Source organism: Orycteropus afer, unplaced genomic scaffold (assembly GCF_000298275.1).
Source record: "Orycteropus afer afer isolate SDZICR_OR568_19922 unplaced genomic scaffold, OryAfe1.0 scaffold00018, whole genome shotgun sequence".
NCBI lineage: Eukaryota > Metazoa > Chordata > Mammalia > Tubulidentata > Orycteropodidae > Orycteropus > Orycteropus afer.
This window is the reverse complement of record NW_006921605.1, coordinates 19,029,916-19,057,807: the sequence shown is the minus strand read 5'-3', so window position 1 is coordinate 19,057,807 and position 27,892 is coordinate 19,029,916. Positions and strand designations below refer to the sequence as shown.

At 45.5% G+C, this 27,892-nt stretch overlaps 1 protein-coding gene across 1 annotated transcript; it reads right to left on the bottom strand.

Annotated features, from left to right (window-relative positions):
• Positions 1-3,235: 3,235 nt before the first annotated feature.
• Positions 3,236-22,478, bottom strand: STRADA (STE20 related adaptor alpha). Its single transcript, XM_042783541.1, has 12 exons — positions 22,467-22,478; positions 19,669-19,726; positions 16,711-16,739; positions 10,552-10,654; positions 10,014-10,135; positions 9,114-9,222; positions 8,868-8,991; positions 6,614-6,785; positions 5,980-6,084; positions 3,930-4,171; positions 3,612-3,654; positions 3,236-3,388 (listed from the first exon to the last, which is right to left on the bottom strand). Exons 1-12 carry the CDS (start codon positions 22,476-22,478, stop codon positions 3,236-3,238), a joined length of 1,272 nt encoding a protein of 423 aa, XP_042639475.1.
• Between the last annotated feature and the right edge of the window lie 5,414 nt (positions 22,479-27,892).

Genomic DNA, 27,892 nt, shown 5'->3' with positions numbered 1-27,892 from the left:
AGGGACAGGAGCGGAGGGCCCAGCACCGCATCCCCCAGGCGGTGCCAACTCAGGTTGAGACGTCGTGGGACAAACAGCGCTCCTGGCGCGACCCCTGGGGCGGAAGCAGAGAACCGGGGTGTGTCTGAGCCTTGCGCTGCCTCGGTTTCCCCAGGTTGGCTCTCCAGGGCGCAGTCCCCGGCGGTCCCCGCCCCTCCCGGCGCTGTGTGGACCCTGCACCCTGAGAGAGAGACCCCCCGCTGGGCCTGGCCCGGAGGCCGGTACGGGGACTCGGGCCGTGGAGTCCTCCCGCCGCCAGGGGCCGCCCCGCGCGCCCACACGGCCCGCCGACTTGGCAGCGGCGGCCGCAGCACGCGGAGCCTGCCCTCCGGCTCGAGGCCGGCCCGCATGCTCAGGGAGAGCCCCCGGCGATCCGTGTGTGGTCGCCATCGTGCGAGTCTGCGCGCGAGGGTCCCGGTGGGACTCGACCACCGCCCCTAAGCGCAGAGTACCACTCGTAGACAAGGGCGGCAGGAGCTGCTGCCCTTGGCTCCCCAGAGCACCATGCCACCAAGGCCGACACCCTAAAGCTTTTTGTGTGGCTGGATTTTGTGGAATTGGTCACCCCTGGAGCTCTGGTGGCATAGTGCCTGAGGCCTTTGCTAACCAGGACGCTGGCGGTTCAAACCCACCAGCCACTCCTCGGAAGGAAGATGGGGCAATCTACTTCCGTAGTGATACTGCCTGGAAAACCCAAGGAAGGGTAGCTATGAATGGATGCTACTCAATGGCTGTGAGTTTTTCTTTTTTTGCTTTTGGCCTCTCCAAGGGCACTCCTTTCAAGGAAAGAGATTTGCATACTTCAAATAAGCAAATCCGGTTGAACCACCCTCATTTGCAACAGAGAACCGGGAGAGGACAAAGATTTGAAGTGATATGGAGGCAGCGAAGTATGCACAGGCAGCTGAGCTAAGTGAGAAGCCGGGTGCGACGGCAATGCTGGCGCTGACGCCACTGCCCCACGGCCTAATGAGCGTCACTCCCTGATGGGCAAGTGGAACTCAGCTGTGCCTGGAGGAACGGGGAACTAGCATGGACCGAGCTCTTCGGCAGGCCAGGGACCTCCCTGAGCACGTGGCCTGTCGCTTCTTTGTCTCACGAAGCACAGCCCTAAATATAGCTTGTTCCCACACTGTGGCAGGAATAGAACTGGTGGCTCCTGAGCCCCAGCCCACACACTTGTCAGGAAACAGAACAGCTCAGTGACTCCCCTAGCCTGGCAGCTAGGGAGGGAGGCAGCTCACATCTTCCCCACCCCACCCCCAACTGCTTCCTTGGCTCCTCGGTGCACCCCTCCCGACAGCTTTCTTCTTCAGCCTGGTGCTACTCTCTAGAAGCACCCAATTTGCGTGAGCTGTAGGCCCGAGGACTCCCCACCCCCCACCCCCCACATGGGGTGTGAGAACCCTCTACAACTGTGTATTTTGCGGGGGTGGGGTGGGGGGAGGGGTGTGTGTGTGTGTTTCCAGCCCTGTGATCTGATTCTCAAAGGGGTTTGTTGTGATGCAAGAGGCAGATCTCAGGGCACTAGGAGCAGGGCTGGGGTGCAGTGAGAACCCTGCCCAGGACCCATCTGTAGGCTGAACAAAGTAAGGAAGCCAGCAGGGCAGGGAAGAAAATGGAGTGATATAGGGCCTTAACAAAAGGGAACTTGAGGTTTAAAAAAAAAAAAATGTGAGCTTGGCAGGGGCAAGGAGTTGGAAGTACATGTGCCCTGGCCTCCTCACTGCCGCTGCCACCCTACCCCCACCCTACCCCCACCCTGCGGTTGGTCTCACTTCCTTCACCTCAGCCCCTGTAACTGCCTAAAGGAAGAGTTTTTTTTTTTTTTTAATTGATGTTAAAATTTCTGCAGAAAAAGTGAGGGTACTTGGGGGTTCAAAGCAGCTTCAGGAGAAGGAGGCACCTGAGTTAGAGGTTGCCTCATCCTGAGGAACTGCCTAGTACAGGGGGAAGTGCCAAGTGGCACAGCCCCGTGAGGCACCACGGAGCCAAGGTTCCACACAGCCCCAGGCAGAAGCGCAGCTCGGTGCCCTGGCTCCTGGCCAGGAAGGTAGGTCTGTGCTTAGGTTACTCACTCTTGGGTATCAGTACCCACGGTAACGAGACACCACAACTCATGTTACAAAACAAAACCCTCTGCCCCCCCTTCTTGCCAAAGGTGTCTTCTGCCTCCACCTCAGGAGGTCCGGGAGTGGTCCTATGGAGACCTTTCAGCCCAAAGTAGTTTTGTGCCTCAAAATTTTAGGCAGTTAAGAGGCAAAATGAAGTTTAAAAGAAAGTGACATGTTGTAAGGTTAGCTAATGAAAGAAGGCACTGTTGTGTTTCCACCAGCACTTCCGTTCCGGGGTCACTCTGAGGTGGCAGGAGCCTCGGCACAGTGAGCTCGATCCCGCGCGACTGGGGCAGTCCTCGTCTGCGCGAACACCAGGGAGCAGGCTGCAGGACTTACACACTGCCGCAAACACAACAGTGCCGCTCTCCCACGGACTCACTGAACCTTTTAATTTGTTTGGACAATGAACCTAACAAGGACTTAAGCCCTCAAGCTAAACAAGATGTTATGGCCCTTGGTGAAGACACCAAGGCGGCTGGCAGGAGTCAGGATGGCTCCTTGGTGGGAAAGGAGTGAGTTACACAGATGAATTATGGGACGCAAGGCTCCAGTTGTAGGTGTCAGGTCCAAGGGTAAGAGGGATCAAGGTGCACTGCCTCAGCCTTAACCCGGCACTTCAAAGGGGCAAACACCCTTCCCTGCCACCACCGAGAGCTCTGAGGGGAAGGGGGAAGCTGTACCGGAAAAGAAGGGAATGAGGTGGGTGGGAGAGCAAGAGGTGGGAAGAGGAGGTCCCACAGTTCCCTGGGCCGATGAGTCAAACCCTGGGCTCGGCCTTCAGCCCCCAGGACCAGTCAGCAGCATCTCTTCCTTCTGAAGGTCATCTGAACTCACGGAACCGGGAGCGTCAGTGTTCTGTCCACCCCCAACCCCAACACTGTTGTTCCTTTGTGTCTCAAAAGACTTGGAGCGATGAAGCAAAGTCCCCAGGAATTTCTTTCCCCTTCAGAAAGCGGCCAAGTCTCCTGGCAGACATGTCCCTCTACCCAGCCTGCATGCAGGAGGGCTGGAAGGGGGCCGCCCTCAGAAGGACCCATGGGTCCCGTGTCTGCTGGAGAAGGCGCACGGTCCGTAGCGGCTCAGAACTCCCAGTCGTCCACCTCCAGCTCCTCCAGGTTTGTTACGAGGCCAAAGATCCCACTGTGATCCTGAGCCTGGCCGCCCTCGAAATTGGTGATGGGAGTGACAGGGCGAAGTAATTCAGGCAAAGCCTCTGAGGCACGTCGCTTGATCTGGGGGAGGAGAGAGAGTCGGGGGATGGGTCCTGTTGCTCTGGGTTCCAGGACACCACTTTGGCGACAGAGGGGCCAAGAGTCTCCATGAGGAGGGAGCAATGCCTTTAATAGGCTTCTGAAACAGAGTAATTTCTCCCAACTCAAAGGCAGGAGGAATGAACTGTGGGTATTAAGAACCATCGGCAAGAAAAACAGGAAGCTGAGGAAAAGGCTACTGTACCTGCTTGAAGAAAGAATGGTTCAGGAGGGTGCTAGCACTTGGCCTGCAGAGGAAGGAGAAGTAGGACCAGGATCACCCCAGGGTTCCGGAACCCCAAATCCTGCTGCTCGCCCTTCAAGTGCTCCTCTGCTCCCCTCAGCTCACCAGGAAATGAGCAGCAGAGCTAGCCAGGGTTCGGCTTCAGAGCAAACGCTTGTGCTGAGCCGTCCCGTGGGGCCTCTGGCTGACTCACAGGAGCGGGCACAGCCTCTCAAGGCCTGTGAGTACCAGAGTGGCCCCTGCTCCCTGGAAGGTGCCACCCCAGTGCCACCGAAATACCTCACGTCCGGGTTGCGCTGAAGGCACTGCTCTACAAAGTGGTGGAAGTGTGGTGAAAAGGTGCGGTGATAGGGGTGGGAGGGCGAGTCCCCGTTGGAGGTCCTGGGGGTGCTGGGGGCCAGGCTCTCACTCAGGCCCGAGTTGGCCCCTGAGCGCGAGGTGCTCATGGTCAGCTCCTCGGCAGGGACGGTGCTCGTGTCCAGCAGGCAGGGCACCGTGCCGTTCAGCTTCTCCAGCAGCATCTGCAGAGGGCAGAGCGGGGCCTGGGCTGCAGGGGTGCCCCTGGAAGGCCTACATCGCTCCTTCACAAAGACATTTCTACCCCGAATACAAATACATCTCTTGGGAGTAGAGAAGATGGAAGTGGAGAAAGTCTAATTTTTCTGAAGAAGGCCAACAACTGGCTTGGAAGCTATGCCCTAAGCCAAACTGAAGAGCAGGAGAAGAGGGGCTGCAAAAATGTGCCCCCTTCACTATAGCGGGAAGGATGCGCTCAGTTTCCTTTCTCCCCAAGGCATCAGATCCCTTTAATTCACAGAACCCTCACCCGAGGTGGAGGCAGCAGTCAGGTCACTTTCTCTGAAGCTCAGCCCAAGGCTGCCAGGCCCTGGTGGGGGCCATGGGGTGCACAGCACAGCACTATGGCGCCACATCTGGGCTGACATTGCAGCAGGCTGCACAGGAGCAGTGTGCCTAGGAGCAAGCTAAGCTTGGGTGGCTATTCCAAAGCCCCCAGACTCAACACAACCAAAACTAGCTGCCCTGCGCTGTGGCCCATCCTCATGGATGTCCCCATGAACCTCCTGAGCTGTCCAAGCCAGAAACCTGGAAATCTCTCTAGAATTGTGCGAGTACAGTGGTGACTAGCCGCAAGTGGAAGGAGCTCTGTCATGTGGTGATTAAGGCATTCATTTGCAAATCAAAAGGTTGGTGGTTCGAACCCACCAGCTGCTCTGAGGGAGAAAGACGAGGCAGTCTGCTTCTGTAAAGATTTATAGCCTTGCTGGAAACTTTCACCCAAATCACAATTAAAAAAAAAAAAAAGAAAAAGACTTACAGTGTTGGAAACCCCATGGGGCACGCCTACTCTGCTCCACAGGGCCGCTGTGAGTTGGGAGCAGCTCAGTGGCAGAGGGTTCAGCCACGTGTGGCTATCTGTGTTTGTTAGTTTACACAACATTGAAAATCCAGTTCTCTGGCCACAGTTTAAGTGCTCAGTAACCCAAGGTGACTGTCACACAGGATGGTGTGGATGGAGCACCTGGAAAGTTTATTGGATGGCACTGCTTCTAGACCTTGACTTCAGGTTCACCTTATATAGCCCTGTAATTAATTCTCTTCCCAGATCACCTTTCTGTTACTGTCTGACTTTACTTAGATTTCCTACATTCCTTGTGTAGGTTCCATGCCCCTTAACTGATCTCCTAAATCCAACCCACCCATCCTGGTGGAACGACCTTCCTGAAACACAGATCTGATGTTAGCACTTGTGTGGTTAAGACCCATCAGCAACTCTCCACATGCTTTGGCACAGAAACCCAACACCTACCTCAGCATGGCATATGCAAAGCCCTTCATGACCTGTCCCTGCCACCTTCTCCAGCCACACCCTTCTGGCCCCCAACAGGCCCCTGATCTCAGCCGTTTAGAACTCCCTGCCAATCCCCAGCTGCCGTTCTTTCTTGACTCTGGGTCTTTGCACTGCTGTTGCCTCTGTTTGAAAGAGGCTCCTCCTAGTTCCCACTCTTCACACAAGTTAATTCCTCTGTCTTCAGAACTCCACCAGACCCTGCAATGGTTAGGTGGTGGTCCTACTCCTGGCATGCTAGACGCCCACCCTCCTCTGGGCTCCATTACCAGATGTTTCCTACACACAGAAGCAAAGAGCTGCACCACGCTCTCCCTCACGGGACGGAGCTTCTCGAAGGAAACGGCTGGGTCGTTCATCACAGTGGCCCTGGCCAGTGTCCAGAGGACAGTAGGCACTTAACAAGCACCAGCAGAAGGCAGGCAGACGGGACAAAGGGAAGCCGTGGGGCGGCAGGCTCACCTGGGTGGCAGGCATATCCTTAAAGGGGACGTGGCCATTGGCCAGCTCACAGGCCGTGATTCCCACACTGTAGATGTCAGATTTGGCATCATAACCCTGAAGATTCTAAATTAAGAGAAAAAAGCCACAGATGACTCAACTTGGCCTTTGTTCTTAGAAAAAGAAGGGGGAGGAGCAAAGACTGAGGAGAGGAAGAGAATGCCTGTCCTCAGATCAGAAGCAGCTGCCTCTACTACTGAACAGCGAGCAGCGACCCTTCTAAAAGAAACCAGTGTCTGGTCATGTTATGTAACAAGCAGGGAGGAATGCTGGGCCCCTGCCCCTGCTCAGTGTAGAGATCTAGAAAGCGGTTCACTGGATCTAGACGTGCACTCTTCCTATGCGACGGGAAGCATCTCTGAGGGGAGCTGAATGCGCAGAGTTTGAAACGCCAGAGGGAAGAGTACGTGCACCTGCAATGGGCAGATGATGGCCTTGCTGAGAGGCTGCCCAGGTGCACCTGGCCGACAGGGAGCCCTCCACCAGTCTCAGACGACTCAGAGTGGAGAACGCTCCCACCAGTCAATCCCTGAAGGCTTCCTTGGAAACCATGAGCTGAGAGGGAGTGGGGCTCCTCGGGACCCAGGACACAGACCTGCTGGAGGACCTCTGGGCTGAGCCAGGGTAGAACCTTGATGCTGTACTTGGGGAAATCGTGGACCACACGCTGCCGCTGCCCGTGGCTGATCATGCTGAGGGTGCTGCGCAGGCCCGACAGGTAGACCTTCCCGTCCGTGGCAATCAGGACGTGGCCGGCTTTGACGCTCCTGGGGAGGGGGATGCGTCATGGGGCAGAAGGAGCCTCTCACACTACCAACTTGTGGTCTTCACACTATGGGTCCGGTCAGCCGAGTGTGTGTGACACAGTATACACTGGCATCACGAATATATAAATAGATTTTATGAAAAACTTCAGAGACATAAAGAGAGAAAACAGTATGACCCCATTTACCCACCACCAGATTTAACAACTTACTTCTATCTTAAGTTCCCTTGTATGCTTACAGACCACCTCTGGCCCCTACCTCCCACTAATGCTTTCAATCGATACTGTCTGCAGGCATTATCCTTGTGAAGGGTGCCACTGCTCATATGCACGTTTGAAATTTACCAGCAGTACTGTCATGCATCTCACTCTGCCTTGTTTTCAACGCAGTCGTTTTCCTGTTGCCGTCTGTATGCGTCTACTCTTTGCTTCTTGCTCCTGCCTTGCACTCTGGGCTGTGGAACTAACACCCTCCTCACTCTCCCAGTGGGGAACACTCACAATGCCCATATGGTTGCTGTTATTAGGTGCCACTGAGTCAGCTCCAACTCATAGCAACCCTACGCACAGCAGAACGAAACACTGCCCGGTCGTGCGCCAGCCTTGCTGTACTTGAGCCCATTGTTGTAGACAGCGTTTCATTGCTATTCATAAGGTTTTCACTGGCCAATTCTTTAAGAAGTGGATGGCCCTTCCTTCTGCCGAGTCTGTCTTAGTCTGGAAGCTCTGCTGAAACCTGTCTACCATGGGTGACCCTGCTGGTATCTGAAATACTAGTGGCATAGCCTCCAGCCTCAGAGCAACATGCAAGCCACCACAGTACGACAAACTGACAGGCACATTGTCTACAGCCACCACAAATATGAGCATTGGCATCTGCATATGTGTCACCTCCTGGGCCTGTGTGAGGGTTCCTCTGGGGCATCCCAGGTTCTCAGTGACCCTGACTAGCATCATCAGTCCATCTGCCGCCATTTAGACAGGACTACAGCCTCCTCCGCACTCGGCTCATCTGGCTTCCTAATTACTGCCGGTCTCACGGGTGGGTAAAAAGGGGTATCTTGTTTTAATTTACTTTTCTCTGATTATTGCCATGCCCTTGCTCGGTAATAGAAATCTAGAGAGCAGTTCCAATATGTTCACCCTCCCTGCGTGATGCGAAGGATCTCTGAGGGGCTGAAATAGCGTTAGGCACAGTTTGAAATGCTGCAGAGGGGAGAATACATCCACCTGTAACCGGCAGATAGCAGCCTTGCCGAGAGCGCTCCCAGGTGCCCTGCGGCTGAGTGTCTGCCTGAGCACCATTAGCCCCTTGGGTTTCCTCTTTCCTAAGCCTCCTATCCTTTGCTCACTTGTTGTTACTGCTTTGCTGTCCTTTTCTTGTTGAACAAGATCCCCTCGTTACTAGTCTCCTGTGCTTCCGGCAAAGCAAACCTCTTCTGCTCTGTCGGCTCATCTGTGTCAACCTTGCTCATGGTGTCCTTCATTGCACAGAAAGCTTTAGCCCTGACGTAAGCACAGCTGCCATTTCTTCTGCCCTATGTGTTGTGCCTCTGAGACTTTGAGGAGTTCTTCCATGCCTCAGGTTAGAAAACGATTTCTTCACTATTTCCTTCAGGTTAAGCCTGATCTTTACACTTAGATCTTTAACCCACCTGTAGTCCTCCTTAATATGTGGAGTTAAGTAGGGACCCAGTTTTATGAATTTCCCTGAAGTGAGCCGACTCCCAGCACCATCAGCCGAGCAATCTCGGTTTACCCCAGGTTGCTCAGGCAGGGGACCCACTCGTGTTCACAAACCAGTCTTGGTGCCCCAAGGAAGGAGGCTGAGGTGGTGGACACAGGGGTCCATGTCAGGTGTTCCTCTCAGACAATCCTTAGAACCAAACAGCTCAGTAAAGCAGCCTCACCATTGATGGGCTTAACGACCTGTCTGCAAGTCAGAGGCCAGGCCAGGGGCTGGATCCTTGATTTCAAACACTGGCCTCACTAACTTTAGTCAAATTTCAATCATTTGAGGGCTCAGGGGCCCAAACACCGGCTCTAAAAAAGGGTGAACATTCTTAAGCCCGACCAGTGGCACCTGTGGACGTAGCCCATGTGGTGGATGTAGTCTAGGGCCTTCAGCACCCCCTGCAGGATGTAAGCGATAGCCAGCTCGCTCATGCCATCCATGAAGTGTGTACAGATGAGATCCTTGGCAGAACCTGCAGGAAGAATTGTGGGGAGAGAGAGGAAAGGCAATGGAGAAGGAAGACAGCACACAAGTAACCTGCAAGGTTCTCAGCATCCTTCTGTCAGGACTTCAGGAGAAGCCTTTCCCACTCACCATAGGCCATGAAAGATGTGACAACCCACAGCTCATTGTCTGCAATAAAGGTGGCTCGATACGGCACGATATTGGGATGGCTGAAGAGTTTAGAAACATGAAGCTCCCCCTGAAAGGAATGGAAAAGCTGAAGTGGGAACCAAGGGGCAATGAAGAATGAGCTCCACGTGAAGGTGGCGGCATCACTAACATGGGGACCTGGTGCTTTCTGGGTGCTCCTCTCAGAGTCCCGGGAGCAGCCTAAGTAGGTTCCCTGCAGCCTCTACGTGCCCTAGTCTCAGCTGTAAAATGGGGATGATTATAGCCTAGATCTAAGCTAATGGGAGAGTCAAATGAATTAATTTCAATGTTGTAAAGCATTTAAAACAGTACTGGCACATAGGAAGAACTCAATACATGTTAGCGATTATTATATTTAAGAGTAAATGTTGGCTATAAAGGAATAAAAACCCCTGGTGGTATAGTGGTTAAGTGCTTGGCTGCTAATCAAAAGGTCAGCAGTTTGACCCTGCCAGCTGCTCTGCAGGAGACAGATGTGGCAGTCTGCTTCTGTAAAGGTTTACAGCCTTGGAAACCCTGCGGGGCAGTTCTACTCTGTACCAGAGGGTCGCTATGAGTCGGAATTGATCCAATTGCAATGGGTTTTGGTATCAATGAATAAATGACCCAGGAAGGAACCTTTGGAGGAGAGGAGGGAATATAAATCGGGCTGAGCAGCACCACAGCATCCCTGGTACCGAACCCCCAGGTTCTCCACTGAAGGCTCCAGTAACGTCCAAGCACACGGAACTTCCCTTGTTTCCCGCCGTGTGCTTTCAGAGGTGGAATGCAAGGGGCGCCTTAGAATTAGTACTGGAACAAAAAGCCCACCCTGCGTGTGTCACCCCACAGTTTTATTACCTGCAAGAATGTCACCATCTCATTGGAACAAGCTTCTAGGTCAATCCTTCGCACCGTCACGTACTCGCCCGTTGGTTTGTACCTCGCTAGGTTCACCGTCATCAGGCCCTCGAACCCTTTGCCTGAAAAGAAAAGAGGAACCGCATAAACAAGAGCAGCAATGGCTTTCGTCTTCCTCAGAGCAAAAGGGATTTGATTTAAAGAAAGAGAGAGAAAGTAGACGCGTCCAAATGCTTACTACCATTACACTCATTGCTGCCATTTCCAGACTGCTCATATCGGCTCCTTCTCAGTTCCAACTCTCGAGGTCACCAGTATAGAGCCACAAAGAAAAACACTACCATAGGGTGTCTCTCCTGGTAGCATGATCTCTTCCCAGATTTGGCAGAAGAAAACCAAGGAAGACCCCCCAGAGCCAGTTCTGTTGGCACGAATCCCGTTAACCAGCCAGCTGCCTCTGGTGCTTGCTCATCTAGGGACGCCGAGCACGCTGCAGCGGCCACCGGCATGTGAAAGTGACAGGGACCCTAGACATTACCTATCACGGTGAGTAGCTCGTAGCAGCTGCCCTCTGGCCGAAAGCTACTCATGATCTCCTGCTTAGAGAAGGATGCTATGGACTCTGAACTCGCCTCATTGGTCTAGAGAAAAAGAGAAACAGGTTACCAGCAGCACACTGGGTGGGGTTGGGGAAGCAGTAATGTAGACCCACGAGCGGCCGCATTAAACACACAAACACTGACGCTGGGACAGCGAGGTACTGGCAGCCCGAAGTGAGGAGAAACACGGAGGGGCCGTCAGCTGTCCAGCGCAGGGAGCAGCTCTGAGAGCAGCGCCAGGCAGGGCAGCGCCGTCCGCAAGGAGGGGCCGAGGGCCAGGTCCACTCAACTGCCTGAGCGTTCGCTTGTTCCTGCCAACAGGTGGCCCGTTTTCTTAAAACGATGAAATTCTTGGGGGAAAAGTGTCCATTTGTGAAAGAAAAAAGAAGGGAGACAGAGAGGTGGGAGTGTCTTTAGGATTTAGGTCCTACCTACAAGATCCCGAAACATCCAAGACTGACTCTTGCTGAAGGGAAAATGTGGCCACAGGCAGTCTCCTCTCTCTCAAACAGAGAGCACAGACCAATCGTTCCTGACATTCCACGGGAAGTGAGAGAACAACTGCCACCCTGAGCTCCAGGGAAGGAACAGAGCTGCCAAGTTCTCAGCCAACCCGCCGAACCTGCCGACTCCCGGCTCCGGCCCACTCAGGCTGCAAGTGAAGCTGGAGTCCTGCCACGTAGCGTGTGAAGGTCACACTTCTGACCTCTGAGCTCCTGAAGGCAGCTGCCCGGGGCAGCCCAGTGACTCTTCCCTTAGCTTAATAGGCTCAATTCCCTTCTTCCACACCGAAATCTGTGTGACTTAGGGTGGGGAGGCATGTTCTTTCTTTGGGATCCTTTATTCAGATGTGGGTCCAGCTGATGTGGGGAAGCCTTAGGCCAGCTCATATGCCCTGTGCTGTACCTGGAAGCGTGACCTGCAGTCGGCAGAGGGTCCTGGCTCAGCACGAGGCAGAGGGTGAGTTGAGAACGTCCTGACACTCCAATAACTACCAGGACAGTGGCTCTGCAGAGGAGCCCGTAAAATGACCATGCCACAGCACCTGCGCTTTGACCACTGGGTACTCTCAGAGCACCTCCACAATACCTATGACCGTCCTCATCACTCAGTGAAGCAGATGGGGCAGGAAGCAGCAGTTCCATTTTTCAGTAACAAAACTGAAGGAGATTAAGTGTCTTGCTAAAAGTCAAAATGTTGAGTACACAATACAGACACGACTCAGGCCCAAGCTGTGAAATTAATGTCACCCTGCTGGGGGGGTACCTTAGCTTTATCTAGTTTCAAAACAGTCAATGCTGCAGATGGGGAAAGAAACCAAGTCGGCCTCTGCCCCCTCTTACCTCTGACACTGACAAGAAGGAAAACCTAGCTGTAATGGATTAAATTGTGTTCCCCCAAATATGTGTCAACTTGGCCATGATCCTCAGTGGTCTGGCAGTTATGTAATTATGTAATTATTCCTATGATGTGATCAGCCAATCAGCTATCAGGGAATCAGGGTGGGATGCAACACCTTGACTGTGATCACAGCCCTGATCCAACGTAAGGAGAGTTTTCCTGAGGTGTGGCCTGTATCACCTTTTATCTTACAAGAGATAAAAGGAGAAAGAAGCAAGCAGAGAGAGGACTTGACTACCACGAAGAAAGAAAGCCAGAATCAGAGTGCATCCTTTGGACCCGGGGCCCCTGCACTGAGAACCTCCTAGACCCAGGGGAAGACTAATGCCAAGTGATATGGAGATCTCCAGGGCACATCAGGCCCGCAGATGTTGAAGGGAGACAGAGACCGTGCCCAGAGCCGACAGAGAGAGAAAGCCTTCCCCTGGAGCTGGTGCCCTGAATTCAGGCTTCGTGCCTCCGGACTGAGAGAGAATGAGTCTGTTTGTTAAACCGTCCACTTGTGGTGTTTCTGTGAGAGCAGCACTACATAACTAGGACAAGCAAGACTGACTCAGCTCAATCAGGTCTACTTCCAATTTAATTAATATTAATATTTCCAAGATTCACCTATATTCTTACAGTAGCCTTACAGGTTGCATATATTCACTTTGGGAATATACCTCAGTTTACCTGTCCACTCCAATGCTGATGGGCATTTGGGCTGTCTTTCCGTTTTCTGCTCTTATGAACGTGCTTGAACGCACTCCTGATGAACATACGCAAGAGTTACTCTAAGGCACATATGTAGCAGTGAACTTGGCAGGGCCACAGAGTGTATGAATGGTCAGCTTTACAAGACCATGCCATACTATATGTTAATTCTTGTTGATCCACCTTTTCCTAATACTTGATCTGTTCAGACTTCTTAACACAAACAGTGTAGATTTAGGAGCCAGACAAGGGACAGAGCAGGCAAAAGAAGCAGTGATACGAGCATAAGCCTAAACCAAGAGCTCTAAAATGTCAATTCCCCACGTTTAGAATTTATAAGCTGCATGCTAATTTAATTTTGAAAAGTCCCATCCTCTTAACTTTACACTTCTAACTGCCCCCGCATCCACCACCCCTGCCCCAACCAGACAGATTGTTTTCTCTAGTATTGATGTACTCTTTGATAAAATCAATGACACCAGTTAATACAAAACTCGGGGCTGCTTTCAGACCCAATCGTCCTCTGGCCTACAAGGCTCCACATGACTCAGCCCCGGCCTGCCTCTATGACCCCACCTCATGCCCTTCTGCCATCACTCACTACATTTTACAAACACACATGCTCCAGTTTTAGGGACTCTGCATTGTCACTTGGGAATATTCTACCCCTACTCCTCCCCTTAAAGTGTTAAAGAAGCAAAGATGTCACTTTGAAGACTAAGGTGTGCCTAAGCCAAGCCATGATATTTACATCGCCTCATATGCATGTGAAAGTTGGACGATGAACAAGAAGACCAAGGAAGAGTTGATGCTTTTGAAATGTGGTGCTGGCAAAGAATACCACGGACTGCCAGAAGAATAAACAAATCTGTCCTAAAGGAAGCGCAGCCAGTGTGCTCCTTGGAAGCGAGAATAGCCAGACTTCATGCCACCTACTTTGGTCATGTTGTCAGAAGGGGCCAGACCCTGAAGACGGATGTCATGCTTGGTAAAGTAGAGGGTCAGCAAAGGAGGGGAAGACCCTCAACGAGATGGACTGACACCGTGGCCACAATGTGCTCAAGCCCAGCCAGGGTTGTGAGGATGGCGCAGGACTGCGCCGTGTTTCACCCTGTTGTGCAGAGGGCTGCTGTGAGTCAGCAGACTCGGTGGCACCTAACAACAGAAACAACTCTTCCCATCCTGTCATCTTCTCATGGCTGCCTCTTTCTTGTCCCTGAGGCCTCAACTGAAAAGTCGTCTCTTCAGAGAAGAATCTGTACTGCCAAAGAGAAGGAGGTTCCCAGTCACTGCCTGACTTTGCCTTGCTTTACTCTCTTCCCAACAGCTATCACTACAGTTTTTCTAACTATTGCCCATCTCCTCTGCGACAGTACAAGCATGACCTTCACCGTATGAGGGCAAGGGCCTTGTCTGTTTTGTTCACTGATGTATTTCCCAATGCCTAGAACAACGCTGGCACTTTTCTTTTTTTTTTTTTAGATCATTCAAGGAAAGTTTGAATTGACGTTTTCTACTCGTGGCCTTGTCACTGACTGAAGAGAACTGGGCAAATGCACTGATCAGTTCCTTTGGAGACAAGGTTCAAGGTAATGACCTTACTGGAAGTGCCAGCCCTCATACAATGTACTCACTAGCATGCCCTGTTCCTAGGGGCCCTCTGTGGATAAGAATCTGGTCTCTACCTACAAGAAAGCACTGCATCTTTAGCAGATAACACTATGGCCCCAATGAAAAGCAAATCTGGGATTACTTTATACTTGAAGGTCTTCTCTCATCTCCAGACAAATTCATTTCTCTAATTTGGGGAAAGAAAAAAAAAAAAAAGACTGAGGACAACTGAGGCCGAGATTAATCTATTGAATATATACACTGTTATGGATTGACTATGTCCCAAAAAATATGTCTTGATATGTCTTGTCATTCCTTACAAGAACCTTCTTCCAGGGCCAATAGAGAGAGAAAGACTTTGCCTAGAGCCAGCACCCTGAATTCAGATTTTTAGCCTCCTCGTCTGTGAGAAAATAAATTTGCTGACGTCACCCACTTGCAGTATTTGTCACAGCAGCACTAGATAATGAAGACATGTACTTTAAATATCTCCAATAGACACTTCTAAAAATTACCTAAATTCCCTCTTCATCACCAGGAGTGCATGTAAGACACACAGTCTCTAGGGTCAATGCCAAAGATACATTCTTGTGGAGCCTAGGTAGGGAATGAGTCATTAAACTACTGAGGTGACTAGTTAGTAATCTGAAAACATTTCTACTATCTTTGTTAAGTACAGCTAACTACTCAAAAGTGTTTGTTTTAGAACATACAGTTCTTGAGGTAACTGGGCATATGAATTCATGGGCCACGTGGCACTGCACGTGGTGAACTAGTCTAGAGGTTGCTTGGCTCCTGTACCACCACGTTCCCAACTCACTGGAAATGGGTCTAAATGGAGGCTTTCATTGGGTGGATCTTCTGTGTGACTGAACACACTGTCTATGTAAGTCTCTGCTAATTACCTAAAATGTTTGCTGCAGGGGGATTTTAAAGTAAAAAAATGAACTTTTCTTCTTAAGAAAGCTAAAATAGCAATACAGTGGCTCAGCTATTAACAGTCTCAGTGCCCCTAGTATAATCAGCAAGCAGTCTGCCAAGTACAACACACAGAACATATTTTCAGGCAATATTTTGAAAGGGATAGGTCTGGTCTGACATTACCACAGAACAGCAGGTTAGTTCATAACAGTATCTCAGGTTTAGAGGTCAAAATTCAGGAAGAAGGTATGAAATATTTAGCCCATTCTCTTTAAACACAGTATGGCATGGTTTTCTTAGTGTAATGTGTAATCTCAAATTGTCTTGAGAAAGAAACTAATTCTGTCAAAGTCTTTCTTTTCATTTCCCCACTCATGAAAATCATTATATTCAATTTGAAGCATTTGAAAAATACAAAAGCTATTGATATCCAGAAATGACCACAAAAACACTTTGTTTAAAGAGTTTAAAACAGAATACAATAAAGCATACAAAAACGATTATTTATGAAATGATACCAAATAAACACATTCAACCACCCACAGGTTTCACCTAGGATAACTTGTTACAACATCACTAGTTGTGAAAATATCAAAATGGTACATAGTTGGCATTCTGTTCTGGAAAAATAGCTGATTCTACTGGAATGTTTTGGTCTCTTGGTTGTAAAATACTTGCATCTGATAGACAGGTGCTTTGATTAGTCAACTACACAAGCGAAGCCGCTGCCTTCCTGAGAAATTCCTGACCAACACCCTCATCCTTCACTCAATCTCGGGGCTGCCTGCCTAAAGGAGCAGGGTCTGTCAATCTGGAAAGAGTAGAAAGTGTCCTTAGACAAGCGTTCTTCTCCTCTCTCTTGGTGAGACGCTGACTCACGTGACCCAAAGTAGCCTGGCACACTGTGCATGCCCCTTGGGCACCATTCATTCCGGTGAAACAAACCTGGAGAGCGGGAAGCACGGCGAGAGCCTCGCCACTTTGCCAATGAAAAAACTAAACTTCCGGTCTTGTGCTTTTTTGATTTTTAGTTTTGCCTTTAAGGTGGGAGACTGGAGGTCCTGCTTTAGGACCCAAACAGAGATTTATATTATCTTTGTGGACTGAAATCTATTATTAACAGATTAAGGAAGGGAAACCCAATGCCATCAGCCACTAAAGGATAACCACATTTCAGACTGCTGAAGCTTTGTTTTTGGAAGGGGTGGTGGGTAGTTAGCAGAGTTCAGAAGGGGGAGGAGACCTTAATTTCCCAGAAAGAGATAAGTCCATGAGACTTGTCATTTTTCAAACTACACATCAAATTTTTTTTTCCAGGGTGAAACCTGAATTTTCACAAAAGAATGACACTACAAAGACAGCTCAGTGACAGAGAAGCAGAGACATAAAATAAGCCGAGCGGACACACAGACTTCCACAAGACACCACCTCCATGCAACAGCCAGGGTTCTAGAGCCTAGAAAGTCACTTACTTTTCTCCGAGTGTCACCCGGAGGCTGCTCTGGAGTAGAGAAATGCATTGTTGGCATCTTGTATTTTTTGAGCAGAAGACACACCCACACTCAGAACAGCAATTACTGCACTTAGGACTACATTTATTCATAGAAACCACTTTTAGTCATTATAGCAAAAAGTGCCTGTGGTGCTACATATAAACATGCACACACACACACACACACAGAGATCCACAGTAAAAATGCTGCAGATAGATAGAGTTTTAAATGGGAACCTCAGGCTCTTCAAAACTTGGCAAGGCTACTTCTCCACAAATTCTCCCCCGGGGTGTAACTCAACTGCTACAATTCTGTTATACATTCACTTTTCCTGAGCACACAGTGTGACTTGCAGCACACTGGTTGCAGTGTCTTATATTTTGTGAACAAAACAATCCTTATAAAGTTAAAAGATGCCCATTTCCCAGGAACTACAGAGAGTGAAAATCAGGTTTAATAACAAGCAGAAAAAAAAGTTTGAATACTGCAACTCTTGGATGAGGGGCACTTGGATTCTTCCCCAGTTGGATAGATTCTATTCTGGATGCAAATGAAATGTGGGTTTTTTCACACTCTCCTGCTCTTAGTGAAAATGAACAAAGGGCAACTAAGATAACTTTTTGCTCTTAAATCAGACAAATTTTGAATCTATGCATTTGGTTTTCTCCACTCTGTAAAAGTGATCAAAATTATCAAAGATGATTTTCATTGTAAAGTATTGGGGTGTTACACATTTTCAAATACCTTAAACTATACAGTTCCAAATAAACTATATAAAATCAGCAGTACATGTAGTCACCAAGGAAAATGCTTTCTCTAAGGTACATTAGGGCAGCCAACTGTATTGTTACAAGGGAACAGCTGCAAAGTGGAATCAACTGGCCTCAAGATAGGATATGTTTTGTTTTGCCTTGGGCATCAATTTTGTGGACCCGAAACAGCAAGAACAGTTTTTCAGAAAATCTATCAAAGTGAAGAAGTGAGGTGACTAGATTAAAGGAAACTGAACCCCTGCAGGACCGGGCAGTGTTTCAATCAGCTGTACACAGGGTCACTATGAATCGGAACCAACTTGCCGGCACCTAACAACAATACCCCCTTATCCACAGCACAAGTCAAATTCCAAGTTGTATAGGACTCAGTAACAGAGACCTCATCAAGCTGTAAATATTACACAGAACATCCTCCTCCTCAGATCAAAGATTAGGGCATTGCTAAAAGACAGCCAGAGTTTCTACACTCAAGACACTGAAACCAAAACCAACTTATTCAACTCACATACACTAGAATACATGTAATGTATTCATTGTAAATTAGTCTTCTGAGTCAATGTCCATCACTTCAATGTTTACTTTTAGACCATTTTATTCCCGTTCTGGTGGTGTAGCACCTAAGGCATTTGACTGCTAAGCAGAAGGCTGGTGGTTCAAACCCACCAACCATTCCTCAGAAGGAAGACTGGGCAATCTATTTTCGTAGAGATATCGCCTTTGGAAACCCAAGGAGGGGCTGCTATGAGTCGGGCATCGACTCAACGGCAGTGAATTTAGTTTTTTGGAAGGACAGTGGCATAGTGGGTAAGACATTTGGCTGCTAACCAGAAGGTCAGCAGTTCAAACCCACCAGCCACTTTATGGGAAGAAGATGAGGCAATATACCTCCATAGATTTACAGCCTTGGAAACCAAATAGGGATCATTATGAGTCAGAATTGACTAAATGGTAGTGGGTTAATGATAGGAAGAGAATGAGAACAGCACCAGCCTATGATACTTTTTTGTTCCATGAGCCCTACCTTTACCATGCAATTAATGTTTACTCTTTATAACTAGAACAAAAAGAATTCATTTCTTAAAATTCTCTAAAATATAATATTTGAACAAAGTTCACACACAATACTACTCCAGAAGTTCTTTGAGAAGCATTAGGGCAAATAAATTAATCGATACCACCTAGTAACAACAGGTTTGCATTTTCAATTACTTAAGCCTATTTGGAGCTAACTTTGTTTCTGTTGTTGATTCGTAACTGAGGAGACCGTGTGTTACAGAGTGGAACTGCTCCACAGAGCATTCTTGGCTATAATCTTTATGGGATGGATTGCCAGGCCTGTTTCTTCTGTGGTGCTGCTGGTGGATTCAAACCACCCAGCAACCTTTTAGTTACCAGCTGAGCACAAACTGTTTCCCACCAGGGACCTTTATCTGGTGATATTTTGGATCAGTTAACCAGTGCACTCAATCTGGCAACCTATTAGCTACAGGATCTGGAGGATAGAGAATCTTGGTTCTCAGATCCAAAGAAGAGGGCCCTACTACTATTGTTTTCATAGAGAAGAAACTTCTTTGCCTGAAATTAAGATCATCGTTCACAGAAAAGGCTTGCTTTAAAAATCGTCAAAGGGAATACCTGGGCCTGTTAAACGTCAAAGTTGCAAACCTACTTTACTTCTAAAGTCAACATTTAAACAGATTTTACAACAGGAATTTAATATTTTTGCCCTGATAGACGTCTTTGACTTTCATAATTCCTACCATGAAAAGATGATTCAACTAGATTGAGCAATGAAACCAGAATTTTTATATAATTGCTACTTTTTTCCTGACTATAAAATCTTTAAGACTAGAGACTTTTAAACACTTGATTTTTTTCTTTTAAGAGTATGTACTTTAATAGGACAAATACTTAGAAAAAGACATGTACCTTTAAGTAAATACTGGCTTTCTAATAAGCAAGACGGGCCAAGGACAACTGCCACATTACAACAGAGGTTTCCTCATAGCTCTGGGAATCCAAGCAATCAAAAAGGAGCCAAATAAATCCAGTAACTGTAGTTTACACTTGCCCTTAGAAAGGCTCATTTCTAGAAACTGATTTAGTCAAAACAGAGTGGTGATATTTATCCTGAAATTAGGGCTAAATGTCATACTTTACTTACCTCCAAATAGTTCCAAATCTCTTAAGCCCTCAACAATGAACTTTTCCGAGACCCACCGCTAAAGAGGAAAACCCCAAAGAGAATTAGTATGTCTCCCAAGTTAGAGAAAATTAGACATCAGCCATTAGACAAACAAAAACACAATTATAAAACCAGATCACACAGTAAAGATACATTTCTATGGAAAAATTTAGAAAAGAATCTTGAAAGTTAAATTGACTGAAAATAATAGATTTATAATAACTTTCTCTATTCCTCTTTGCTGGATTTAGGTCTTAAATCTGACAGATGAGAAATAAGCAGTACTGGCCCTAAAAGCAAAGCATGTTTTGTCCTTCCTACTACACACACTGCCTTTGGTTCTGTCTTCCTCATTCCACGGCCCTCCATCACAGAGGCTCTGGATCACTATCACCAACGTGAACATTATTATTAGAATTCACAATACAGAAAACAGGGATGATGACAGGTGCTTCATAAGCCTCTAACAGTTTATAAAAGAAAACACAGCAAGCTGCATACTCTTTCATCCATGGGAGTTTCCAAAGACATCACCCCTTACATTTTCTACCAAGTTTGAGCACATGGACCAAACAAGCATGGCCAACCTATGGTTCACTTTACTGGCCTATTTTACATGAGTATTAGATTTCCATCATACTGTTCAGCGGTCTGGTTTCACCTGAATCAGACTAGGTTTAAACAGAAAAGCAGCTCATCTTTAAAAGCAATGGAATCAAGATTGTATTTCACTAAAGACTGGTGGTAAAGTCTGACTTGGGGGCATTCTTTCCACTGCACAGAGTTCAGGCTAAGGAGAGGTTCTGTTTTTCCTCTTGATTAACAATGAAGTTTACTCTTCTCAATATAAATTCTTAGAGATGTAAACAGAAAAAATAAGATTAAATGACATCAGAAACAAGGTGCAAACTATAAACTGTGAAATGGAATTGTAACATTAGTCTCTGTTCTATATCAATTTTTTCCAAACTAGAAAATAAATAACACCCTAAATAAGTAATCTGATATAAAAAAATCATATATATCATAGCACAAAATAAAATTTACACTTTAACACTGAGAGAGAGAGGTATACTTAAAATGTCTCATAGCACTTACACACTGTTAACAACATTTCACAATAATTTATTTATTGCATTTAGAAGTTAAGTACTTGGTAATAAACAAAGACAGACAGCCTTTTATGAAATCAGAGCAGCTTTAAAGGACTTAAATCCAGTATTTGGTTTTGGGGTCTAAATGCTGATAAAATTTTGAGGTGTAATAAAAATTTTCATGTTTGAAATATCTTCAATTAAAACCTAGTGATTATACTTAGAAAAAAAGTGTTCAGTGATTACAACTGATAGTGATTTTAAAAATATATGAACCTTGGATGGAGTGTGAAGACATTATGGTGAGTGAAATAAGTCAATCACAAAAGGAAAAGGACTGTACGGCCTCACTTATATAAAACACAAGAAAAGGCAAATGTATAGAGACCAAAGTTTATTCACTGGTTACCAGGGCCAGGAGGGATGAAGAAAAGGGGGTTAACAATGATGGAAAACTGCATTTATTAAGGGTAGGGCTGCACAGCTAATTGTCATTGCTGTCAAGCTGTACACCTATAAAAAGTTGAATTGGCAAAAGCTGTGTGATAGATATATTTACAACAAAAGGAAAAAAAAAATAAGAGAGAAGCTGCTGGGGCTGCTTTTGTACAACTAAACACCTCATGGGATTTGGTTCCTTGGTTTGGAGGTTTAGGGTCATAGTTTCATAAGACATCCCAGTTAATTGGTCTAATAATGTGTTTAATGCTTCTGTCTACCTTATAAATTCCCTGCATAGTGTGGCTAACTGCCTCTATGAACAACTGCCTCCTTGTCATAAGACCAGAAGAACTGGATGGTGCCCAGCTACCATTACTGAACATTTCGATCAAAGATTCCATAGAAGAATCCTGATGAAAAGGGTGGAAATGCAGAACAGAATTTCAAATTTTCATGGACTCTAGACTTTTTGGAGCCATGGATGAATCCCTGAAACTATTGCCCACAGATAATCTTTAAACTTGAAACCAAGAGTATCTCCAGTTTAGCTTAACTAGTTAAAAAAAAAAAAAAAAAAAAAAGGTCTGCCTTGAGCATTACACTCTTTTAAGAACTATCCATATGGGACCCAATTGACAAGAGAAACTCAAAAGATTGGGTAGGAACCTTAGGGAGCACTGAGTTTATGTTAATAAAGAAGGACCAACACCTCAGAAAAGGAGGGTGAGGATAGTTGCACAAATTAAAGAATGTAATCAATGTCACTAAGTTGTACATGGAGAAACTGTTGAATTGGTATATGTTGCTGTGTATATTCTCAATATAAAATGAATGAAATTTAAAGAAAACACATACACACACACAAAAAAAAAACAACAACAAAAAACGCAAAGGAAATGGGAGATCATTCACTGAAAAAGGACAGCAACTCAATTAATGTTTAATGTCTTAAATACATGAGATAAGCCACTCTCTTGTTCCTTCCCTATCAGACAAGTTTTGGGGTACATTCTGTGCCTCTGGTCAGCCTTTGCCGGCCAGATCTTTTCTGAGGAGTGGAGACTGCAATATCTGCCTTACTTTCTACATTATTCACTTCTGTAAGATTCTAAGTATCACATAAAAACCACTTACAATACCTATCATAACTTACAATACCTATCATAACACATTGTTTTTCAGAAAACCAAGAGAGTAAATTAGAAGAGAAATACTCACCCTAATTCGTTCTGGTTTACTTACAAGAAAAGACATGAGTTCTCAGTATGTCGACCTATGTCAGTTTCAAAGAAAAAAATTTAAACCTAAAATGAAAATAGAAACAAGTTGAGTTAGTCAAAACTCTTTTTTATGAAAAAGTTTTTGATTAATGAGAACTTCCCAAGGATTCCTACAACTCACACAACACTGTTAGACTTGTAAATCACTAGAGTCTAAACACTGGGTTTTAGATAACCTTTCAGTGATGATAAACCTGAATGTGCCTTCCAAAAACCAAACTCACTACTGTTGAGTTGGATCCAACTCATAGTGACCCCTTCTTGGGTTTCCGAGGCGGTATCTCTATGGAAGTTGATTGCCTAACCTTCCTTCCTAGGAGTGGCTGGTGGGTTTGAACTGCCAGCCTTCTGGTAAGCAGTCAAATGCCTTAGGCACTATGCCACCAGAGCTCCTGAATGTACCTTGGTCAACTATATTTTGCAATACTGAAATCTCTGTAAGATACTTTGTTATTTATGATTTTCTTTAAATTTATTTTTAAAGTAATATATGTACATAATTTAAAATATCAAATAGATCGAAAAGCTTATACCAAGAAATAGCAGTCCCTTGATCCCACTCTCCACTACCCTCTTCCCAGATGCAACTGTCTTCAATTCTTCTGTTTTTCCTGCTTCTCATCACCATCATTCTTAAACAATGTTGATATGACTGTCACTTACCAATTTTAGACATCTGCCTACTGCCTACACAGCAGATGAAGTCTAAGCTACATCATCTTACCCCACTTTACTTTCCCTCTGACATATTTGGTAAAATCAACCATACACATTTACATTACTACGACTGTTACTATAGTCAGGGCAGAGGTGGGGACAGGGATATGCAATTTGATACAACCCTACAGAAAGGCCTCCTATCTCCCACTAGCTTGAGAACCACGGCTTTCGTTTCTCTGAAATAGTTCTTCTAAGGATTCTTAGAACTCTACACTCCTGATTAAGGCTCTCTCCCCCCCCCCATTCCCAATGCTAAACCACTATCACAACCTCTGACAACCGTACTCTACCTCAAAAAAAAAAGGAGGGGAGAGGACTTTGTGGCAGATTTTTTCTAGATTCTTTAAAAGTAGTCTATTTTTGGCCATTCTGGTGGGTGTGCACTGGTATTTCATTGTGGTTTTAAAGTGCATTCCCCTGATGACAATGCTTGTTGAGGATCATTCATGTGCTTATTGGCTACCCTTTTATCTTCTTTTGTGATGTCTCTGATGTTTTGTATTACTGAATTGTAGGAGTTAGTTATATATGCTGAGTATTGTTTCTTGGCTGATTTTGCATTGTCTTCTTCCATTGTAATTAGTCACAGCTGTGAATACAACTACCTACTGAGTCCTGTAAGTCCTTCTACCAAATTACTGAGCTTGAGTGGTCTTGAGGCTCCCCAACACAGGGGTACCTGAAGGAATTATTCTAAAGATCCTGAATCTATTCCTGGATTATGGCAGGCCAACGGGTAGCTAGAGGCCTAGATCTTACTCTATAAGCTTTCAATAAAACTGCTTTTACTATTCTGTATTTCAATAGCCTTCATTTTATTCTAAAGGGCACTATTAGATAATGGTTTATTTTTAATTAGATAAAAACCTATAAAGCATGTTACTCTACTTCCAAAAGCATCTTCTGAAGATGCTATTTATTACTGTGCCCAGTAATGAGAACAATGAGAAGAAATGGCATTCTAGATCAAGAATAGGAATAATTTTTGCTTTTTCTTAATTTCTGCAAAATCTACTTCAATCTTGTACAAATTAATCTTTCTTCAACAACATTTATCAAATGTATGCTTCAGTCCTGTGTAAGAAAATGGTAAGAACATGTGAAGAACTTGAAAACATTTCAAGGATAGTCAAAACAAAACATTAATTTAGAAAAATAGATGCTGTTAGAAAAGGAAAAAGAGCACTGGTGTTGTAGGGGTTAAAGCACCTGGCTACTAGCTAAAAGGTCGATGGTTCAAACCCACCAGGCACTTCATGGGAGAAAGATGAGGCAGTCTGCTTCCGTAAAGATTTACAGCCTTGGAAACCCTATTGGAGCAGTTCTATTCCGTCCTACAGTGTCACTATGAGTCAGAATTGACTCGATGGCAATAGGTTGGGTTTGGTTTATTACAAAAGTTTAAAGTTTAGAAAAGAACAAGCTAATTTCAGTACATAATGTTATTATACAAATGGTAAGAACAACAAAAACCAAAATAAATAAATAAATTAAAAAAAGCACAACTCACTGCTGTCAAGTTCAAGTCTATTTGACTCATAGCAGCCCCTCGGGTTTCTTGAGGTAGGTATCTCTACGGAAATAGATTGCCCAATCTTCCTTCCGAGGAGTGGCTGGTGGGTGTGAACCACCAGCCTTCTGGTTAGCAGTCAAGTGCCTTAGGCACTACGTCACCAGAACAACAAAGAAGACTTAAAATAGCTAGAGGCACATTAAGAGTAATCTGAAATTCCAGAAATTTATACTTAAGGGTGGCAGTATGGTGTAATGGAAAAAATACATAGTCTGAAATCAGATAGGCCTGGTGTGAACCGTAGCTTTCCTTCCTGCCATCTGTGTTAACTTGATCAAATTACTTTGGTTCTCAGGGTCTCAACTTTAAAATCTCTAAAATGAGGTTAATGGCATTTATCTAATACCTGGGATATGGATATCCTTCTCTGATGGTGAAGCTTGTAAAAATGGATTACATTTCTAAGAGAGACTTTGGAATCAACCTTTTCAGAGATTTAAAAATAGAAGATACTCAGGCTTTTAAGATTTTAACCTGAGGACAAGATTTATCTCACCTCTCTGTCTTACCATTGATTGACTTAAGTAAAGGAATAAAAAATAATAAGCCTATAGCAGAGAACAGAATGAGAGGGGCCATCAATAAGTGAAATTTCTGTACATTGGTCAAAAAAAAAAAAACCTAAACTCACTGCCGTAGAGTCCATTCCGACTCACAGCAACTCCTCCTTGGGTTTCCAAGGTGGTAACGCTACAGAAGTAGACTGCCCAATCTTCCTTCCGAGGAGTGGCTCGTGGGTTTGAACCTCCAGCCTTCTGGTTAGCAGTCAAATATCTTAGGCACTACACCACCAGAGCTCCCCTGCACATTACCAGGAGTGAAAAAGTGCACGGCCAAGTGCTGTTCCATGAACTAGAGGGGAGAAAGCTGCGGGCCAGAATGTGTGCAGAGTAGACTATAGCAGCGGAAGGGCAGAGCTGCCCAGCAGACCAGCCCTAAGGGGCTCTGAAACAAGACTACAGAACCAGGGGAGAAGGAGGGAGAAGTGGGGCTGAAACAGGCCCCAGCATCACTGCCCACTTAGACCCATACACCCAAAACCCACAATTGCCAGCTGACTAGTCCTGGTTGGCTATCAGGTGCACAGAGCTCTCAGTCAGCTTTTCTATTCCCTTATTCTATACACGAATGACTAGCAAAGATCATCAGCCATTTCAAAAGAGGAACAGCATTTAAAACACACACACACACACACACACACACACTTACACAATAGACTTACAAAAAAAGGTGACCCCTAGAAAAACAAAGAGGATTCAAGGAAGAGAAGAGAACTTAAAAAAAAACCTAATACCCTTATTTCTTCAGAGGTTCCAGAAGATACTGCCACTATAAAACAAAAAAGAAACAATCAAAAAGCAAAAAATAATTGCTGAAATTATAAATGGTAATTAAAAATTTAATAAGAAACAACAAAATCTTCCAGATCACAAAGCAAAGTGACAGAGATTTAAAAAAAAAAAAAAACCTAGGGAAAAAACAAACAAACAAACAAACATGAGAAGCATGGAAGATCAAACAAGGAGATATAACATCTAAATTGCAGGAATACTATAAATATTATTTTGAACCTAGAATTCCACACTCAAATGAATTACCACTAAAGTACGCAAGCAAAATAATCGCCAGGCATGAAAAACTAAAGAACAAAACAAACAAACCAACCTTCCACATTCATTTTTTTAAACAATTACTTGAGTATGTACTCCAGCCAAAAAAGACTAACTAAAGTCTAAGGAAAAGACTATATGAGATACTAAAAAAAAAAAAAAAGTTCATTGAAAAATTACAGGATGACAGCAGCAATGAAGCTGGTCAAGAAAGGAGTAAGTCAAAATTAAAAGATAAAGTTGGTGGGGTCAAAGAAAAATGATTTCATAAAGTATATAAAATGAGCAGAAAAGATGAAAATGAACAGGAACAAAATATAAATAGATTGTTTCTTTTATTAAAAAAACAACAGAGAGGCAAAGAGAAACTCCAAATATATATTTTTTAAAAAAGTATAAAAAAGTAAAAGTCTGAACTTGAAACAAACTTAAACGTGACATCATTTTGAGCAGTTGAGTAATGAATGAGAAAAATCCACTTGCTCTTGAACCACACAGAGGTTAAGACAATGGAACTATACAGAAGTGTATCAATTGGCTCTTTAGTGAACAATACCTATAAGATTAGTAAATGTTTGTTATCAGCTCTCAAGTTTTAGAATGGGACTACAGACAAAGCACATAGATGTAATGATGGTTCTAGAAAAGAATATGTCATCAGATTTGAAAATACGGAAGTAAAGGTTCAGCTGGCAGAAGATGGGAAATAGAAGGGGAAGGAGACACAGAAGAATGACTGTTGTTAGGTGCCGCTGAGTCTTGAGTTGGCTCTGAAACATAGCGACCCTGTGCACAATAGAATGAAACACTGCCCGGTCCTGCACCAGCCCTGCGATCCTCTTTATACCTGAGCCCACTGTTGCAACCACTTCCAACCCATCTTCCCTTTTTGGGTGACCCTCCACTTTACCTAGGATGATAGCCTTCTCCAGGGAATGGTCCCTTCCGACAACAGGACAAAAGTAGGTGACATGAAGTCTGGCCATTCTCACTTCCAAAGAGCATTCCGGCTGCACTTCGTCCAGGACAGATTTGTTAGTTCTTTTGGCAGGCCGTGGGACTTTCAGTATTCTTTGCCAGCACCGCAACTCAAAAGTATCAACTCTTCGTGGGTCTTCCTTATTAATTGCCCAGCTCTCACATGCATATAAGGTTACTAAAAATGTCATGGCTTGGTTAGGCACACCTTAGTCTTCAAAGAGACATCTTTGCTCTTCAGCACTTTAAACAGGTCTTTTGTAGCAGATTTGCCCACGGCAATACCTTGTCTGATTTCTTGACCGCTGCTTACATTGGTGTTGATTGTGGATCCAAATAACACGAAATCTTTAATAACTTCAATCTTTCCTCCATTTATTGTGAGGCTGCTTATTGGTCCAGTTGTGAGGATTCTGGGGTTTTTTTTAATGCATTTTATTGAAATATAATTTATGTACAGTGAAATACACAAAACTAAAGTGACATGGGTCAATGCTTTTTTTTTTT

What these genes read in the sequence shown, in the direction of transcription:
- STRADA (XM_042783541.1), bottom strand. An exon ending in AGATTTGGAACTATTTGGAG is followed by an intron (nt 16,740 to 19,668) that starts GTAAGTAAAGTA and finishes TCTCTACTCCAG; the next exon opens with AGCAGCCTCCGGGTGACACT. An exon ending in CACATGGGCTACGTCCACAG is followed by an intron (nt 6,786 to 8,867) that starts GTGCCACTGGTC and finishes CCCCCTCCCCAG; the next exon opens with GAGCGTCAAAGCCGGCCACG.